The 20,648-nt window shown below is 34.3% G+C and overlaps 1 protein-coding gene and 1 pseudogene across 1 annotated transcript; both read right to left on the minus strand.

Annotated features, from left to right (window-relative positions):
- Positions 1–7,091: 7,091 nt before the first annotated feature.
- LOC144430792 (paramyosin, short form-like) lies at positions 7,092–7,351 on the minus strand (annotated as a pseudogene).
- A 5,920-nt stretch (positions 7,352–13,271) lies between these two features.
- Positions 13,272–20,225, minus strand: LOC144430516 (myosin-6-like). The gene is made up of 22 exons (XM_078118511.1): positions 20,093–20,225; positions 19,741–20,009; positions 19,493–19,663; positions 19,240–19,413; positions 18,915–19,153; positions 18,536–18,836; positions 18,242–18,378; positions 17,910–18,165; positions 17,596–17,838; positions 17,340–17,516; positions 16,878–17,258; positions 16,557–16,802; positions 16,347–16,473; positions 15,815–16,130; positions 15,554–15,737; positions 15,194–15,463; positions 14,985–15,121; positions 14,575–14,767; positions 14,171–14,500; positions 13,918–14,088; positions 13,509–13,844; positions 13,272–13,429 (listed from the first exon to the last, which is right to left on the minus strand). Exons 1-21 carry the CDS (start codon positions 20,172–20,174, stop codon positions 13,515–13,517), a joined length of 4,734 nt encoding a protein of 1,577 aa, XP_077974637.1. The 5' UTR covers positions 20,175–20,225; the 3' UTR covers positions 13,272–13,429; positions 13,509–13,514.
- Positions 20,226–20,648: the final 423 nt, after the last annotated feature.

A 20,648-nucleotide genomic window follows, 5' to 3' on the forward strand; every position in this document is an offset into this window, starting at 1 on the left:
AAAATAGATTTCTCTTTCTCTCTCTACTTTTTTAATCAACTGGTAAAACACAAGTAGGCAACTCTCATTGAAGAGAAATTTAAACCGTGCGATTTTCTATGAAAAAATCTATCAAATTTACTTTAATTTTGGCGTCAATTCTGATATTATTTTGGTTGTGTTGGAAGTTGGGGTTTTGGGTTCTGTTCGTGTTTGCTGGCTTACGAAAAATCACTTTCTTTTGGCAAAAATTCCACTTGAACTCAATAAAAGCTTTGTCCATTTTCCTAAAAAAATTTCATATAATTTACATCATGAATGGAGATATATAGAAAATTAAAATAAAATTGTATAACATCTTTAAATAATTACCCATTTTATAGAGATATTATAGATAATATGGAGTCAGCAATTGCACTCGCTGTTTAAATAAAATTAAGTGTTTAAAATTTGTGTTCATAATTTTCTTGAGTATTTGATTAAATATTTTGGTTCCACATTGCCAGAAGGGATATATACGAGGTGCGGCTAAAATGAAACGGGACTGGCGTCACAGATTGCGCAACACGATTAACCATCGGTAATCAACACTTTTGCAGTGTGGCGTAACATGTGTTCTTTGTTTAACGGCTGTTTTGACACAATATCGCAATTATTTTTGCTTTTCAGGAACCATAAGTGAATGTGATAAATTGCTTATTGAAAAAAAAAATGCTGTGCGAGGTCTGATTGAGTTTTTTGGCGATAGGGGGTTCAATTGCAGAATGACGATTGAGCAAAGAATAAATATTAAATTTTGTGTCAAACTTGGAAAAATGCATGTCAACTCGGCATGCATTCAATCATTGAGCTTTCTGCTCCTCAGTCAACTCAAGAGCCTTTGGCATCATTTTGGCACACACCTTTCGCATTCCCAAAGTGTCAACCAAAATGGTGCGGACCGTTTCTTTGTCCATTCCAACTTCTTTGGCAATGACGCGAATTGTTAAGCGACGGTCACTGCGAACCAACTGCTGAACCTTTTTGATGTTGGTATCAGTTGTAGAAGTGCAGGGCCTCCCTGACTTTGGATCATTCTCAACATCTTGCCTGCCTTCCCGAAATCGCTTGTGCTATTTAAAAACTCTTGTTCTGGACATGGAAAAATCTCCATAAACATCACGCAACATCATCAAAGTCTCATTCGCCGTTTTTTCCGAGTTTGACACAAAATTTAATGTTAATTCTTCGCTCAATCGTCATTCTGCAATTGAACCCCCTATCGCCAAAAAACTCAATCAGATCTCGCACGGCAATTTTTTTCAACAAGCAGTTAATCACATTCACCTATGGTTCCTAAAAAGCAAAAATAATTGCGATATTGTGTCAAAACAGCTGTTAAACAAAGAACACATACTACGCCACACTGTAAAAGTGCTGATTACCGGTGGTAAATCATGTTGCGCAATCTGTGACGTCAGTCCCGTTTCTTTTTAGCCTTACCTCGTATATAGTTCGATTGCAGAATCCATATTAGCAACGAGTAAACGAGGTCACTAGAAAAATAAAGATCACTTACGACAGACAAAACCAGACATATAAATACTTCAGAAATTAAGTGGATCCACACAACTGTCCATCACAATATAAATCCAGGTAAACATATAAAATATTTTTCAACTATTTATATTAATTCAAACTCATTCAGCATTTGTAAAAAAGGATGTACGAGCAAACCCACTCAAATGTTTCAAATCGGCATGGTTACTGTTTTTGTTGTTTCATACTGATACACAGGGCATGTTTTAGACTTAGAGAATGTTTGTTAAACACAATACGTTCTTGAGAGTCCCATACACTCACTGAAGAGGTCGGACATTCTAAAAACATGCCGTGTATTTTTGTAAAGATGACTGCTTGGTTAGTGCGTTATTCGTAGCAAAAATGTGAATACATTCCATAAACTGTTTAACCAATTTTCATCAATACCCAAAATCTATAATACTTGTGTCAGACGAATTGGGATTGTTCACTTTTTCCAGATTTATTTTTTGTTCTATATTTCTGTACTGACATATGATCTTGTTACATGTGGGGTTTCTAAAACTAGTGGGCAATAAATTTAGAGAATATAATTTTTATATATCTGAAAGAACTTACCAATTGAGAACACATACAAATTGAGACTTAAAAATATATAAATGTGAGAGTTAGATACAATATGGTTAAATCGTTCACAGGTTCTCAAATTATCGATGATAAACCGCAATGACACGATACAATGATCGTGTGTGAAAGACAATTTATAAAAATTTGATTTGATACACAGCGGTATAACCGTTAGATAAGTTAAACAATAACTCTTTTCAAAAACGGTGTGGTTTATTAAAATCCATTGTCTATGTAAACAGTTAACAAGACAAGACTCGTCAGACGAATGTTAAACATGAAGCGGATAAACAATACTTACAATTACAAAGGTCACTGACCCTACGGTCCCATTTTAAATAATAAGTCATTGTCTGGAATTATAATCTTGCAATTATTTTTATACAACCCAACGGCCAGAGGGAATTAGGCAGATTATTAAAAAAGTATTAGATATGAAATATAGTCGTAAAGTATTTGAGAAAATAGGAATTGATGAGACTTAATAACGTTCATTCGTTTGGGAAGTTATAGAATGCGTTATAATACTTCAAAATTAATCACCATCATGATCAAAACAAATCACCTTCCACGCGCGCAAACGTTTTGTTATATTATTTTACAAGAAGTTAAATATTATGGACTTGTCTGGAGACGTGTCATTTAAAAGCGGATTCGAAGAAGGGATTTGAGACAAATGCCAATTATTCTCCAAAAATAATAATCCTCAATTTTTTTTATACAAAGAAAGCAACGAACGAAGGGAATTGCGAAAAATAGAAAGTTAACCGCAACATAACAGTGGGCGAATATATATATATATATCCGTATAATATATAATAATAAAATATATAATAATATATATAATAATATAATATATAATATAATAATATAATAATATATATATATATATCCTATATACCCGTAAAAGATTTGAGCAAATGGGAAATAATGGGGCTTACGCCGCTTTAATGTTCGTTGGGTGTTTGCAAATGCGTTATAGATAAGATACCTCTCATTTATCACCATCAAGATTAAGACATACCGCATCCTTCACACACAGACGTGCTCATTTTACAAGAAACTGGTAATACTGAATGTTGCTTTGTCGTGAGACATGACATTTTCGAGTGTGTTTAAGGAAGGAAACTGATAAAATGCACTCCAGTACCCTAATTCATACTAGAACGACAGTTTGAGTGGAACTTTATTTGAATTGTGAAATTACTTATTCATTTAGAAATTTACGAATAAAATAACGTCCGTAGCAAAGTATTACCAAGCAAGATGGTGCTGAGACTGAACTAAATATAATCACACAAATGAGCAAAAAACGAAAATATTTTCCTATTTGAGTTTATTTTCAAATAGTCATCACTTTAATAAATTTCATAACAGCAATAATTATTAGTACTCCAAAATCTCAATAACAATTTCAAACTCTTGTTGATTCAACCTTCAATCTCTTGTTGATAATTTTTTTTACATTTTATGATCATTCCATTCCCTGAAATGAATGAAAAATATCTGATAAATACATTTTCTGGATACAAGAAAAAATTAGTTGAAAGCTAATGAAATACATACCTTGCTTCACATATCAGGAGCTTTAGATATGAGTTTGTTGAGTGCAGATTCTGTCATGTCAGCTCTTTTTTCAGCATCGTCCAACTCGTGTTGCAGTTTACGATATTTTGATAAGTTTTGGTTGGCTTGTTCCTCGGCTTCTTCAGCTTGTCTCTTGTATGTTTTGACCTTGATTTGAAGTTTGTCAACGAGATCTTGGATGCGGGTCAGATTCTTTTCGTCTTCTTCTGCTTGGTATGTAATTTCCTTCAACTTGCGTTCGTATTTACGTTAATCACCATCACGATCAAAACATATCACCATCCACGCGCAAAACGTTCTGTTTTACCATTTTACAAGGAACTATTAATAATGAATATTATAGCCTTGTATTGAGACGAGCATTCAAAAGCGGATTTAAAGAAAGGATTTAAGACACTGCCTTCTCGTGCCCTGAATCGTATTACGACTACACAGCTTGGGTATAACTTTCTTCGCGTTGCGGAATTGTTTTTTCATTTCAAAATTTCAGAATGGAATACCGTCCACAACAACGACTGAACTAAAGATAACCACACAAGCAAACATGAACGAACATATTTTCTCCTGTAAAATTTATTTCAAATAGAAAAAGAGAGACCAAATTTCAAACACTTTTTTTTTTCAGAATAAAACCCTTTACATTGTTTTAATATTCCATTCCCTGAAAAGAAAACTATACTTACATTTTCGAAATAGACGATAAATTTTTTTATTAGTAGAAACAAATGAAATATTTATTTTGTTTCACGTACCACGAGCTTTAGATTTAAGATTGTTGAGAGCAGATTCTACAATATATCAGACAAGAATTAAACTTCTTTTTTTTCTGCACAAAAATTCAAAAGAGGCGTTGTCAATTCCCTTCATATTTTGTACATAATTTACAGTAATGCTGCTTAATTAACACGCGGCTCCCCAGACTTTTTTCCATGTTGCTCGCGATATAATAGGTGTTTCCAATTTCATTATTCGTTATAGGCTGTAAAGAATGAATTTTGATTTTGGCGTGATTGTCACGGCCATCTACATCCAAATGTAGGGTCGCTTCATTACGAATGTATCAGACGAACTGTGATTGTTCTCTTTTTTTAGCATTATTTTCTGTTCTTTTTTTATTTCTGTACTGACATATGATCTTGTTAGGTTTTTCAAATGTAGTGGGCAATAAATTTCCTTGAACTTTCACATATCTGAAAAAACTTATTATGCATAAAATACACAAAATGATACTTAAAGTTATATACATGTGATACTTGGATGAAACATGATTAATCCTTACAGAATCATCACAACGATAAATGATAGTTAATTGAAAAGGTCACTTACCACACAGTTCCTCTAAATGTCAATTATTCTCCAAAAATATTAATCCTCAATTTTTTTTTATACAAAGAAAGCAACGAACGAAGGGAATTGCAAAAAATAGAAAGTTAACCGCAATATAACAGTGGGCGAAAGGCAATATATTCGTAGAAGATTTAAGCAAATAAGAAATAATGGGGCTTGCACCGAATAATGTTCGTTGGGTGTTTGCGAACGTCAAATGCGTAATATATAAGATACCTCTCATTCATCACAATCAAGATCGCATCATCCACACACAAACGTGCTCATTTTACAAGAAACTGGTAATACTGAATGTTGCTTTGTCGTGAGAAATGTCATTTTCGGGTGTGTTTAAAGATGAAATTAAATCGTACTGGAACGACAGTTTGTGTACAACTTTATTTGCATTGTGAAATTACTTTTTCATATAAGAAATTCACGATTAAAATAGCGTTCCACATTCCTATACTGACATATGATCTTGTTACATGTGGGGTTTCCAAATCTAGTGGGCAATAAATTTGAGAGAATAAAATTTTTATATACCTGAAAGAACTTACTATATAAAAAACATACATATTGAGACTTAAAAATATATAAATGTTAGAGTTAGATACAATATGAATAAATCGTTCACAGGTTCTCAAACTATCGATGATAAACCGCAATGACACAATGATCGCGTGTGAAAGACAATTTATGACAATTTATACGATACACAATGGTATAAACGTTAGATACGTTAAACGATAACTCTTTTCAAAAAGGGTGTGGTTTAATCGATTGTCTATGTAAACATTTAACAAGACAAGACTCGTCAGACGAATGATAAATATGAAGTGGATAAACAATACTTACAATTACAAAGGTCACTGACCCTACAGTCCCATTTTAAATAATAAGTCATTTTCTGAAATTATAATCTTGGAATTATTTTTATACAACCCAACGGCCAGAGGGAATTAGGCAGAATATTAAAAAAATATTAGATGTGAAATATAGTCGTAAAGTATTTGAACAAATAGGAATTGATGAGACTTAATAACGTTCATTCGTTTGGGGAGTTATAGAATGCGTTATAATACTTCAAAATTAATCACCATCATGATCAAAACATATCACCTTCCACGCGAGCAAACGTTTTGTTATATTATTTTACAAGAAACTATTAATAATGAATATTATAGCCTTGTCTGGAGACGTGTCATTTAAAAGCGGATTTAAAGAAGGGATTTGAGACAAATGCCAATTATTCTCCAAAAATAACAATCCTTAGATTTTTTTTATACAAAGAAAGCAACCAACGAATGGAATTGCGAAAAATAGAAAGTTAACCGCAATATAACAGTGGGCGAATAGCAATATATCCGTAAAAGATTTGAGCAAATGAGAAATAATGGGGCTTACGCCGCTTTAATGCTCGTTGGGTGTTTGCGAACGGCAAATGCGTTATAGATAAGATACCTCTCATTTATCACCATCAAGATTAAGACCTACCGCATCCTTCACACACAGACGTGCTCATTTTACAAGAAACTGGTAATACTTAATGTTACTTTGTCGTGAGACATGACATTTTCGAGTTTGTTTAAGGAAGGAAACTGATAAAATGCACTCCAGTACCCTAAAGCCTTAATCGAACTAGAGAGACAGTTTGTGTGGAACTTTGTTTGCATTGTGAAATTACTTATTCATTTAGAAATTCACGAATAAAATAATGTCCATAACAAAGTATTACCGAGCAAGATGGTGCTGAGACTGAACTAAATATAATCACACAAATAAACAAAAAACAAAAATATTTTCCTAATTGAAATTATTTTCAAATAGTCATCACTTTAATAAATTTCATAACAGCAATAATTATTAGTAATCCAAAATCTCAATAACAATTTCAAACTCTTGTTGATTCAATCTTCAATCTCTTGTTGATTCAATCTTTTTACATTTTATGATCATTCCATTCTCTGACATGAATCAAAAATATCTGATAAATACATTTTCTGAATACAAGAAAAATTAGTTGAAAGTTAATGAAATACATACCTTGCTTCACATGTCAGGAGCTTTAGATCTGAGTTTGTTGAGTGCAGATTCTGCCATGTCAGCTCTTTCTTCAGCATCATCCAATTCGTGTTGCAGTTTACGATATTTTGATAAGTTTTGGTTGGCTTGTTCCTCGGCTTCTTCAGCTTGTCTCTTGTATGTTTTGACCTTGATTTGAAGTTTTGTCAACAAGATCTTGGATGCGGGTCAGATTCTTTTTGTCTTCTTCTGCTTGGTATGTCACTTCCTTCAACTTGCGTTCGTATTTACGTTAATCACCATCATGATCAAAACATATCAACTTCCACGCGCATAAACGTTCTGTTATACCATTTCACAAGGAACTATTAATAATGAATATTATAGCCTTGTATTGAGACGTGTCATTTGAAAGCGGATTTAAAGAAAGGATTTAAGACACTGCCTTCTCGTGCCCTGAATCGTATTACGACTACACAGCTTGGGTATAACTTTCTTCGCATTGCGGAATTGTTTTTTCATTTTTAAAATTTCAGAATGAAATACCGTCCACAACAACAACTGAACTAAAGATAACCACACAAAAAAACATAAACGAACATATTTACTCCTGTAAAATTTATTTCAAATAGAAAAAGAGAGAACAAATTTTAAAAACTTGTTTTCTTTACTAAAGATCTTTACATTGTTTCAATATTCCATTCCCTGAAAAGAAAACTATACTTACATTTTTTCGAAATAAACGATAAATTTTTTCATTAGTAGAACCAAATGAAATATTTATTTTGTTTCACGTACCACGAGCTTTAGACCTAATATTGCTGAGAGCAGATTTTACCATATATCAGACAAGAATTAAACTTCTTTTTTCTGCACGTAAACTCTAAAAAGGCGTTGTCAATTCCCCTTCATATTTTGTGCATTATTTACAGCAATGCTTCTTAAATAATCCGCGGCACTCAAGACTTTTCACTGTTGCCCGCGATATAATAGGTTTTTCCATTTTCATTTCCATCAATTGTTATGATGATTGTGGCGTGATTGTCACGGGCATCTACATCCAAATGTAGGGTCGCTTCATTACGAATGTATCAGACGAACTGTGATTGTTCTCTTTTTTAGCATTATTTTCTGTTCTACATTTCTGTACTGACATATGATCCTGTTAGGTTTTTCAAATGTAGTGGGCAATAAATTTACTTGAACTTTCACATATCTAAAAGAACTTATTATGCATCAAACACACAAAATGATACTTAAAGTTATATACATGTAAGACTTGGATGAAACATGATTAATCCTTACAGAATCAACACAACGATAAATGATAGTTAATTGAAAAGGTCACACAGTTCCTCTGAATGTCAATTATTCTCCAAAAATATTAATCCTCAATTTTGTTTTATACAAAGAAAGCAACGAAAGAAGGGAATTGCAAAAAATAACCGCAACATAACAGTGGGCGAAAGGCAATATATTCGCAGAAGATTTAAGCAAATGGGAAATAACGGGACTTGCACCGATTTAATGTTCGTTGGGTGTTTGCGAACGTCAAATGCGTTATATATAAGATACCTCTCATTCATCACAATCAAGATCGAAACATATCGCATCATCCACACACAAACTTGCTCATTTTACAAGAAACTGGTAATACTGAATGTTGCTTTGTCGTGAGACATGGCATTTTCGAGTGTGTTAAAGAAGGAAACTAAATCGTACCGGAACGACAGTTTGTGTACAACTTTATTTGCTTTGTAAAATTACTTTTTCATATGAGAAATTCACAAATAAAATAGCGTTCTACATTCCTATACTGACATATGATCTTGTTACATGTGGGGTTTCTAAATCTAGTGGGCAATAAATTTAGAGAATAACATTTTTATATACCTGAAAGAACTTACTATATAAGAAAACATACATATTGAGACTTAAAAATATATAAATGTAAGAGTTAGATACAATATGATTAAATCGTTCAAAAGTTCTCAAATTATCGATGATAAACCGCAATGACACGATACAATGAGAGTGTGTGAAAGACAATTTATGACAATTTATATGATACACAACGGTATAAACGTTAGATACGTTAAGGTTGAACGATAACTCTTTTCAAAAAGGGTGTGGTTTAATAAAATCAATTGTCAATGTTAACATTTAACAAGACAAGACTCGTCAGACGAATGATAAACATGAAGTGGATAAACAATACTTACAATTACAAAGGTCACTGACCCTACAGTCCCATTTTAAATAATAAGTCATTTTCTGAAATTATAATCTTGGAATTATTTTTATACAACCCAACGGCCAGAGGGAATTAGGCAGAATATTAAAAAAATATTAGATGTGAAATATAGTCGTAGAGCAGGGGTTCTCAAACTTTTGGTGTTGCGGAGCCCTTGGAAAGGTTGACTATTATTCACGGAGCCCCAAAATAAACGTAAAAATTGTTACTTTCCGATTAATCTTCCTGAGTAAGTTAAACGTACTTTACTCAATTGAAATACTAAACCCTTTCAATAGGGTTAATACAAGTCATAAATAAATCTAAATTTCAAAGATAAATTGTATATATTAGGGCTGTAAATTAGGGGTCGATTCTTTTCTCCTCTTGACATTTTTTGAAGACTTAAAAGGCCGCTAGTAACGTGCGCGATTGCATTTTGTTACAATCGCCGATTGTTTTCGTCAGCATGGCGTGTTTTTAAACCTCAAACATCTTTACGCCGGTGTTTATTCTCCCTAAATCAAAAATTTCCCTCGGCATATACATGTTTTGTTCTACAATGACGACGATAAATGCTTTTTCGTTCTCGTGGGGAATTATGAGTTCAATGTGAAAAACATGTTACCATAATATAATCATCGGCGACGAAATACAACAAAATAATAGTTAATAAAGAGGTAAATCCGCAATTCAAATTTCTTGATTGAAAAGCGGCGTTCTAAAATATTAGAACTAAAACTTAAAATGGAAGATAACACTATAAGTTTTGTTTCAGCAGACTCACATCAGAATAAAAACGCTTTTATAGACATTGTAAATCACAAAATTTGGTGTTATGTTAGGTTTTCTTCGGTTATTCAATTAGGCTTGCACGTAATTTACAAATTTACGGAATTACGGAATTATTTCGAATTACGCAAGCGAAGTCACGAATTACGTAAAGTCGTAATTATTGGTCGAGCGCTTTCGCGATTGAAACGAGCTCTCTTCAGAGCAGTCAATTCCGTCGATTGTAAAAAATTAAAGTTTAAGTAAAAGAAGTTAGAGTTCCGGTATTCGCAGCCGTTTTTCTCTCTCTTGTTAGGCAGATGGGGAGGGCATAACGCGTCATTTACTAACCTATTATCAACTTATCTAAGATGGCCAATGTACATATTAACCGTAAATAAGGAATAGAATTGTGTCGAGACCGATGGACGCCAACACACCTGGTTTCAACTTCTTCGGGTGAAATGAGTGAAGAATGTAAGAGATCAACTTATAAAACATGGTCTATTTGTAAATGTCGTGATAATTAATGTCGCGCTTATCAAACAGCAAGAGACGGAAGAGAAATTGCGTAATGAACCAACGCAACTTAGTCCTTTCGGCATCGGTAAAGCGATTGAGACGGCAGAGAAACAACATTACGACGGGATTTCCCGTGTTTATTCTGCGCGAAATCCATTTTCTATTACAAAATTTGATGTTCTGTTACCGGTTTTATCGTTATATATCTGTCCGGACTTGGCATTGCTCAATATGTTTTTCACAATGCCTCGCAAATCGCAATATGTCGGCCAAATATGATTACCTGTCTTTACCAAATGCGGCAACTTATTTTGATTTATCGTCGACCTGAATACCACCGGCACTCGACCAAACTTGTGTCAATCTTGGCAAATAGGATTGTCGACTTGAGTTAGAAAAATAAATTAATATTTTCATGAGTGCAAAATAAATGTCACAAAATGCATTGTTTTGCGATATAACTTTGTATTTTCGGAGAAGGCATGTCATATAAGTACGGTATTTTAAATAATGCGCGAATAATTAATATTTGATCTAAATTTATCGTAAATAATGTTATCACATTTAGGCCGCGAAATGATTTAATGTAAAATGAAGCATGGAATTCGGAATATCGTCAATAAGTCGGCATCAATAATTATTATAAAATGGTAACTAAGTAGTAAAGTCGGATATTGTAAAAAACGGTGAAATAACAAGTCTTCGTCGCGAGGCAAGCGAAAGTATAATCAAACGAGAGAATACGCTTGTAGTTGATTAATAAATTAGCAACCCGGAATTTTTATTCAATACGAAAGTCGTATTAATACGTCAATACGATTTTAAAAAAGTGAACTATCGTTTCTTAAATATATTACCAGTGTTGGTAATGATAAAATTGATCGCATAAAATTTGGTGATAAAGTTGATAAAGGAAAATCAAAGCTAATACAAAAGATAAAAATCAGAATAAAATTATTTTGAATTCACTCCTTGATATTTGTCTTTAACATCTGTCTCCGGCGTGTGGTACTGCCGGGAATATGAAAACCAAACTTCGATGTCCCATTCGGAATAGAAGTGGATTAAATTGGTTGGTATGCTAGGTTTAAATGTGTGAAAAAAATATCGCAATTACGGGGTCATTACGTAATCGATTTGGCCGTAATTACGGAATCGATTTTTGTCAATTACGTGCAAGCCTATTATTCATCGTAGTAACTGCGAAATTGAAACACAGTCAATTAATTATGCGCACGATGTACCATTTTTCCATTCTGAAACTACCGACGGAGCCGCATGCACCAAAATAAATTTTGCCAAGACCTTGTGATTTTTCAAACGGCGATATCTTGCTTAAAAATAATCTCGAGTGCGAAAGAACAAATCAAATTTAACAAATCCCAAGTTCGCAAAAATACGACTCCAATTTATTTATAGTTGGCAGTTTATCACGCAGTTTATGTTATTTTACAATAGTATTTTTTCATTTCAGTAATCCTAATGGTAGTCTCGAACGTGAGTAACGATGAGCACAATTATATTATTGCGACAAGACACTTCAAATGCTCGCAACGGTAATGAATTGAACATTTTACGCAACAGAAATCTCCTTATTGGTTTTTTTTTTAATCGCAAAGAATGTTGCGCTGAAATTTCCGATTCCAATTGTGAACCTCCTCCCTCCTAAGAATCCTGGCTGCGCTCCTGCTTATAAATAATGTCATTTTAATTCCGTCACTTTGCCATATTTCGAGGCTATATTGTTGTCAAATTTTATCAAAGCTGTTATTGCTTCTAGGAAAAGTTTTGAATTAGCCAAGTCAGTATTTTGAAAAGTAATAGAATAGCTCGCGGAGCCCCTGGTTTTCTCTCGCGGAGCCCTGGGGCTCCGTACGGAGCACTTTGAGAACCTATGTCGTAGAGTATTTGAACAAGTAGGAATTGATGAGACTTAATAACGTTCATTCGTTTGGGAAGTTATAGAATGCGTTATAATACTTCAAAATTAATCACCATCATGATCAAAACATATCACCTTCCACGCGCGCAAACGTTTTGTTATATTATTTTACAAGAAACTATTAATAATGAATATTATAGCCTTGTCTGGAGACGTGTCATTTAAAAGCGGATTTAAAGAAGGGATTTGAGACAAATGCCAATTATTCTCCAAAATTAATATTCCTTAAATGTTTTTTATACAAAGAAAGCAACGAACGAATGGAATTGCGAAAAATAGAAAGTTAACCGCAATATAACAGTGGGCGAATAGCAATATATCCGTAAAAGATTTGAGCAAATGGAAAATAATGGGGCTTACGCCGCTTTAATGTTCGTTGGGTGTTTGCGAACGGCAAATGCGTTATAGATAAGATACCTCTCATTTATCACCATCAAGATTAAGACCTACCGCATCCTTCACACACAGACGTGCTCATTTTACAAGAAACTGGTAATACTAAATGTTGCTTTGTCGTGAGACATGACATTTTCGAATGTGTTTAAATAAGGAAATTAATAAAATGCGCTCCAGTACCCTAAATCGTACTAGAACGACAGTTTGTGTCGAGCTTTATTTGCATTGTGAAATTACTTTTTCATTTAGAAATTCACGAATAAAATAACGTCCGTAGCAAAGTATTACCAAGCAAGATGGTGCTGAGACTGAACTAAATATAATCACACAAATAAACGAAAAACAAAAATGTTTTTTTCATCAAATTTATTTTCTAATAGTCATCACTTTAATAACTTTCATAACAGCAATAATTATTAGTAATCCAAAATCTCAATAATAATTTCAAACTCTTGCTCTTGTTGATTCAATCTTTTTACATTTCATGATCATTCCATTCCCTGAAATGAATCAAAAATATCTGATAAATACATTTTCTGGATACAAGAAATATTAGTTGAAAGCTAATGAAACACATACCTTGCTTCACATATCACGAGCTTTGGATCTGAGTTTGTTGAGTGCAGATTCTGCCATGTCAGCTCTTTCTTCAGCATCATCCAATTCGTGTTGCAGTTTACGATATTTTGATAAGTTTTGGTTGGCTTGTTCCTCGGCTTCTTCAGCTTGTCTCTTGTATGTTTTGACCTTGATTTGAAGTTTGTCAACGAGATCTTGGATGCGGGTCAGATTCTTTTTGTCTTCTTCTGCTTGGTATGTAACTTCCTTCAACTTGCGTTCGTATTTACGTTGGTTCTTCACAGATTCACCATTTCGGCGTTGCTCGGCATCAAGTTCATTTTCAAGTTCACGCACCTGCAATGTGTTTACAGTGAAATAACACATATTCGTATTTTCTAACCTTGAGATATTCTAGCTGGATACATACCCGGGTTTCAAGTTTTTGAACTTGTTTCTTTCCCCCTTTAAGAGCAACTTGTTCAGCTTCATCGAGTCTTTGTTGAAGATCCTTCACAGTTTGTTCCATATTCTTCTTCATTCTTTCCAAGTGAGATGAAAGATCTTGTTCTTTCTTCAATTCTTCAGCCATTGTTGCAGCCTGATGATAAATAAATTATTTAAATATTTTGAAGACAAAATTGAAATAAATTCAAAATCGAAACCCATAAAACCAATCTTACGTCAGTGATTGCTTTCTTTGCCTTTTCTTCTGCGTTTCTTTGTTCTTGAACAGATTCTTCAACTTCTCCTTGCATGGTTTGCAATTCACCTTCTAACTTGCGTTTCTGGTTAATAAGAGCAGTATTTTGTGTATGAAGAAGATTCGATCGTTCGCTGCTTTCAAGTAGTTCGGTTTCGGCGAGTTTGCGACCACGTTCTGCTTGTTCAAGTGCTGATCTCAGCTCTTCAATTTCAGCCTTGAGTAAATTTTCTCTACGATCAATGACAGCAAATTGTTCTTGAAGATCTTCAGAGTGACGTTGAGCTTCATCAACTTGCAATTCCAAATCCTTCAAAACAAAATATTTTTAAATATTCATAATGAACATTAGGAATATTAATAAAAATGAAAGAATAAGGTTACTTTAACATGAGCTTGAGCAGCTTTAACTGCTTTTTGTGAATCAGCGGCTTGTCTGGTTGAATGTCCAAGTTGAATTTCAAGATCATTAAGATCTCCTTCCATCTTCTTCTTCATACGAACTGCTTCTTGTCTGGCTTTGCTCTCAGAATCTAAAGTAGTTTGCATAGATTCCAAAGATCGTTGTTGATTGCGTCTAAAAAAAAAAAGTTTGTTTATTAAGCATAAAATGAATGAATGAATAAATCCCAGCTGCTAGTAATAATAAGCATATAATTACGCATTAACTGATGAATTGCTCACCAAATACAAAATTTATTTCTTTTATTTTAAACAATTTGTACATTTTGAATAGACGATTAAACATGAAAATGAAAATAACATCGCCACTGGCTTTATATTACAACACATACCTCTGATTGTCAATTTCTTCTTCTTTTTCGCTCAGTCTTCCTTCAAAATCTTGTTTAATTTGAGCCAATTCAACTTGTAAACGAAGGACTTTGGATTCTTCTCCTTCAATGGCACCTTCTGCTTCTTCCAGAGCAGCCTAAAAAAAGTATGCCGTTGAAAATGATGTACACTGTATACAAAATACCGGAGATACGAACTTTCTATTCACCTGAATTTCATTGCGCTCATGTTCAAGTGTTCGTTTTGCTTTTTCCAGCTCATGAATGCTTTTTCCTCCTTCTCCTAGTTGATCAGTAAGATCAGCAATTTCTTCTTGAAGATTTTTGTTTTCTCTCTTGACAGTTTCAAGGGCGTCAAGAGATTCTTCATATGCATTCTTCATTTTGAACAACTCGGTTGACAAACCTCGGGCCTCTTTTTGAGCTTGTTCTAAATCAACTTGCAATTCTTCTTCCTTTTGCTTGTGCTCAGCAAGAATCTGAAGTGTTAGTAATACGATTAAAAATCTGCTCATTTATACTTGGTAGTACGCCATATATTTATTGGGACCATGCAATGTGATATCTACCTTATCGAAATTTCTTTGCTTCTTATCCAAAGCAGCAGCCGCCGAGTTAGATCTCTCAAGATCAATTGTAAGATCTTCCAATTCTCCTTGGAGACGATTCTTAGTTTTTTCAAGACTTGCACATTTTGCTTGTGTGGCTTCAACTTGCTCTTCAGCTTCTTGTAAACGAGTAGCCAATTTTTTTCTACATGACAAATGAAAGTTATGATAAAAAAACACTGCATGACCGGTCAGTATGACTAAGTAGTTGTCAAGACTTACTTTGCCTCCTCCAATTCTTCAGTTCTCTGAATGGCGTCGGTTTCATATTTGTTTCGCCATTGTGCAACTTCGGCGTTTGCTTTCGATAACGCTCGTTGAAGTTCAGCCTTTGCCTCTTGTTCTTCTTCATATTGTTCACGAAGGAGATCATTGTCGTGTCTTGAAGCTTGCACAGAATGTGCAAGAGCAGCTTTTGCTTTGGCTTCTTCTTCAACCACTCGCTTGAGTTCTTCAATTTGTTGTGATGAACTGTTCTTGGTTCTTGTGAGTTGAGCCATCAAATGCTCACGTTCTTCGAGTTGTCGTGAAAGTTCACCTGTACAAAACAAAAATCCTGAGTAAGTAAAATTAAGATCATTCAAATTCAATTAGATGTTAGATTAGGTTTGATCGCGAAGCTAACACGTTTTATGGCTGGAGTCAATGACTCATGGAGAAGCTAATCTTTACACAACCTGTTGGACATACGTTTATATCATAGGCCTTCCCCATATTCGGATTTCCTGAAAAATTGCAAATCTATTAAACCCACCATTTTCAGAAGCAAATCTAGCTTTAGCAGCGTTCAGTTCATTTACTTCTTTGGTCAAGTTGTCGCATTTAGCCTTAGATTCACCAAACTGTTCCTCGAGGCTACGCGCCATTTTCTCGTAGTTGAGCTGTAATATTAGTGCAGAGTGTTAATTTCACTTATTTTAAATCTACCGAAAATGTGTCCAGAATTTGCTGACGTTTTACTCACTTTAGCTTTGGTAACACTTTCAACGTTGGCAGCGAGATCATCAATTTCCATTTTCATTTCGCTCTTTTCTTTTTCCAATTTCTGTTTGACTCTTTGCAAATTATCGACTTGTTCGCTCATTTCAGCACTTGAATCAGCATGTTTCTTACGCAATGTTGAAACCGTTGCTTCGTGAGAAAGATTAGATTCTTCAAACTCACGGCGAAGTTTAGAGAATTCTGCCTCGCGACGCTTATTGAGCTCAACCTGGAAAATGAGTATTATCATTAGTTCATATTTGTGTTGGTACTTTTCATGAATTCAATCAACAATAGCACTTACCTGAGCAGCAGTGGCACCACCTGCTTCTTCAAGTCGTTCACTTAATTCTTCCAACTCTCTTGAAAGATCAGCTCTTTGCTTTTCTACTTTTGCTCTTGCTGCACGTTCAGCTTCAAGTTCTTCTTCGAGTTCCTCAATACGAGCTTGTAGTTCTTTGATTTTCTTCTGAAGTTGCATAACAAGAGCTTGTTCATCTTCAAGTTTAGTTGCAAGTTGACTGTATTCAAATTCTTGCTTCTTCAATTTCTCTTCCAATCTCTGCTTATCGTTTTCAAGATCCATGACTGTTTCTTGAGTAAGTCTCAAATCTCCTTCTAACTTTCTCTTAGTTCTCTCCAGATCCATGCGAAGTTTCTTTTCTTGTTCGAGAGATGCTTCAAGCTAGAAATAGAATATCGGCAATTAGCAACTAATATTGCTCTGAAAATTTAACTGATATTGTAAACAAAAAAAATCACATACATCATCAACTTGTTGTTCAAGTTTTGCTTTTTGCTTAGTAAGACTGTTGACTTTGTCTTCTTCTCCTTGCAAATCATCCAATGTTTGTTGATGTGCTTCTTGAAGAGCTTTCTTTTCTTTTTGAAGTTTTGCGATCTGTTCATCTTGGGATGCTAGTTCTTCTTGTAAATTTTTCAACTGTTATTAAAAATATTACATATAGAATATTCGGTTCAGCCACAAATACGATTCTACAAATAATATATGATATACATACCTTGTTTTCAGTCGCGTGTTTTTCTTTCTCCACTTTAGCAAGAGTGATTTCAAGATCATCAATATCTTTCTTTAATTCGGAGCATTCGTCTTCTAGCTTGCGTTTCTTAGAAACCAATTCATTGTTCAATTCTTCTTCATCTTCTAGTCTCTCTTGTGTTTCCTTGATTTTTCCGTCTAATTCAACTTTTGTTCTAATAAGTTGATCGCAACGATCTTCAGCATCGTCAATTCTATCTTGTTCCTGTCAAAGAAAAAAATACCTTTAATTTGATAAATCCTATGTTTTACACGCATCCACGTGTAGGTACTTACAGACTGCAGCTGCAAAACCAAATCGTTCTTTTCTTGGATGAGAGAAACTTGAGATTCTTCAAGTTCCTTTCGTCTCTTAGATTCTTTTTCTAAGTTAGTTTTGAGATCTTCATTTTCGGCTTCTAATTGTTCAAGTTCTTTTGCGGCTTCAGCAGTTTGAAGGAGTGGTTTGATCTTGAACATAAGTTTCATCCATTCCCAGTCACGTACACCAAAGAAAGCACGAAGATTAGATTGAAGGACGCGGACTGCAACTCTAATAAATAAGTATCATATTGATAAGAACTGTAAAAATGGTTATACCATGCAAGATATATTGGTTAACCTAGTACCTTCTTTCGATGAGTTTATTGTATTCAATTCTCATCAGTTTACCGCGCATACGAGCTTGGATAAGTTTGAAGATGGAGGACAATTTGTTGTCACGAAGTTCTTCCAAAACACCCAACATACCAGCACGGAAGAAAACCTGAATGTATTTACATACGTTAATTTTTGTTGCTGTTTAATGGAAAAATAAAAATGTACAAGTTACGAAAACACCTGGAGAATATAGAATTTCTGCAATTCTTGTCACCATTATTTAATAATACCAATTATATTAAATAAGCATTTAATGTGCTGACCTTAGTATGACCTAACTTGTATTTTTCGTGATCGATGCCTTCAAGAGATGTGAGAATCTTTTCGGAAGCTTTCTTGCTGTCCAAGAACTGACCATCGGGAACGGCATTTGGATTGAGAATACGATATCTTTGCTTGAAATCACCATAAGGAAGTCTGTTGGGGAAACCTTTGCGGCAAATACGAATACCTTCCAACACACCATTACAACGAAGCTGATGTAAAACGACATGAGGATCCATAACTCCTGGAGTTTTTGTTTCATTAGGAACAATGCAACGGACGAAATGAGGAGCAGTAGATCTATGAAATATTTTTGTTAGATGAAATCCCGAATTATTGAATAACGAACTAAATTAGATACAAATATTTGATACTTACCTCAGATTAGTCATAAGTTTGTTCAAGCTCTCTCTGTGCATGGAAGATACAGTGTTGAAAGAACCTCCCTTCTTTCTCTTTCCACCAGATTTTGCTGCTGCAGCAGCTTCTTCTGGGCCCATATACCCTTCCCAAATAGTTTGCATGAGTTTTAAGGATGACTTTTTGTACAAGTCCACAACGCTGCTGTTAAGTGGTTCCTTGTTCTTCTCAAGCCAATCAGTAATGCTGTAGCCAACCTATAATACAAATTAATACGATATTTTATTTTGAATATGACATTTTCAGCACGATTTGAAAAATCATGAAAATCGATCCAACTTACGGTTCCAGCGTAATGATGAAGTTCGAAGTGAGATTCGAATTTTGTTTTCTTGATTGGCTTTCCGAATGCTTTCGTTTTGCCCAAATGATTTTGGTACAATTTGTCCATGAACGACTTGTCAGTGGCTTTCGGGAACATGCATTCTTCTTCGAGGATGGACATGATTCCAAGAGGCTGATGAAAAAATACGGATAACAATTTATATCAACAGTTTGGGAATTGGTTTATTGAACGTCGCTTTGTGAGTACCAACCTTCTCGATAAGTTCGATGCAAGCAGCCAAATCCATACCGAAATCAATGAAAACCCAATCAATTCCTTCCTTTTTGTATTCTTCTTGTTCAAGAACGAACATGTGATGGTTGAAAAATTGTTGCAATTTTTCATTGGTGAAGTTAATGCAAAGTTGTTCGAAGCTGTTAAACTGAAAAATCAAAATTCTAATAATAGTATGTTAAGTTGCACAATGTAGGCTGTAATTAGAAAAATTTGAAAACTCACGTCAAAAATTTCAAAACCAGCAATATCGAGTACACCAATGAAATAACTTCTTGGCAGTTTAGTGCTGAGACTATTGTTGATGATTTTGACCAACCAGTTGAAATGTTTTTCGAAAACACCTTTGCTCAATCCGCCAACACCGTATGTAACTTGTGGAACAGTTTGTCCTTTTGTTACGTATTCGTTTCCAACTTTTACGCGTGGATGGCACAAGTACTTGAGAAAATCGGCAGAGTTGAGGCCGAACAAATATGCAACTTTGTCGGCATCTGAAAGCGATGAATAGCGTTGAGAACATTTTATACACTAAACTGAAACACTGTTTACAACGTCAATAATGCTATGTATCAACCTTCTGTGCCATCAGGTTCAGCTTGTTCCTCGCGTTGTTTGTTTTTGAACTTCATGTTTTGTTGGTGCATAATACCAGCCATGATTCGATAGATTCCACTAACTTCTTCCGGTGTGAAACCAAGAACTTTAAAAGCATCCTGTTACATAAAATATATTCTGTGTTTTCTCAGGCATATATCAGACAAGAATTAAACTTCTTTTTTCTGCACGTAAACTCTAAAAAGGCGTTGTCAATTCCCCTTCATATTTTGTGCATTATTTACAGCAATGCTTCTTAAATAATCCGCGGCACTCAAGACTTTTCACTGTTGCCCGCGATATAATAGGTTTTTCCATTTTCATTTCCATCAATTGTTATGATGATTGTGGCGTGATTGTCACGGGCATCTACATCCAAATGTAGGGTCGCTTCATTACGAATGTATCAGACGAACTGTGATTGTTCTCTTTTTTAGCATTATTTTCTGTTCTACATTTCTGTACTGACATATGATCCTGTTAGGTTTTTCAAATGTAGTGGGCAATAAATTTACTTGAACTTTCACATATCTAAA

Source organism: Styela clava, chromosome 12 (genome assembly GCF_964204865.1).
Source record: "Styela clava chromosome 12, kaStyClav1.hap1.2, whole genome shotgun sequence".
Lineage (NCBI taxonomy): Eukaryota > Metazoa > Chordata > Ascidiacea > Stolidobranchia > Styelidae > Styela > Styela clava.

What these genes read in the sequence shown, in the direction of transcription:
- LOC144430516 (XM_078118511.1), bottom strand. Translation starts at nt 20,174, where the DNA reads ATGGCTGGTATTATGCACCAACAAAACATGAAGTTCAAAAACAAACAA. An exon ending in TTGAACAACAAGTTGATGAT is followed by an intron (nt 17,259 to 17,339) that starts GTATGTGATTTT and finishes TTCTATTTCTAG; the next exon opens with CTTGAAGCATCTCTCGAACA. An exon ending in CAAAGAAAGCAATCACTGAC is followed by an intron (nt 14,089 to 14,170) that starts GTAAGATTGGTT and finishes ATTTATCATCAG; the next exon opens with GCTGCAACAATGGCTGAAGA.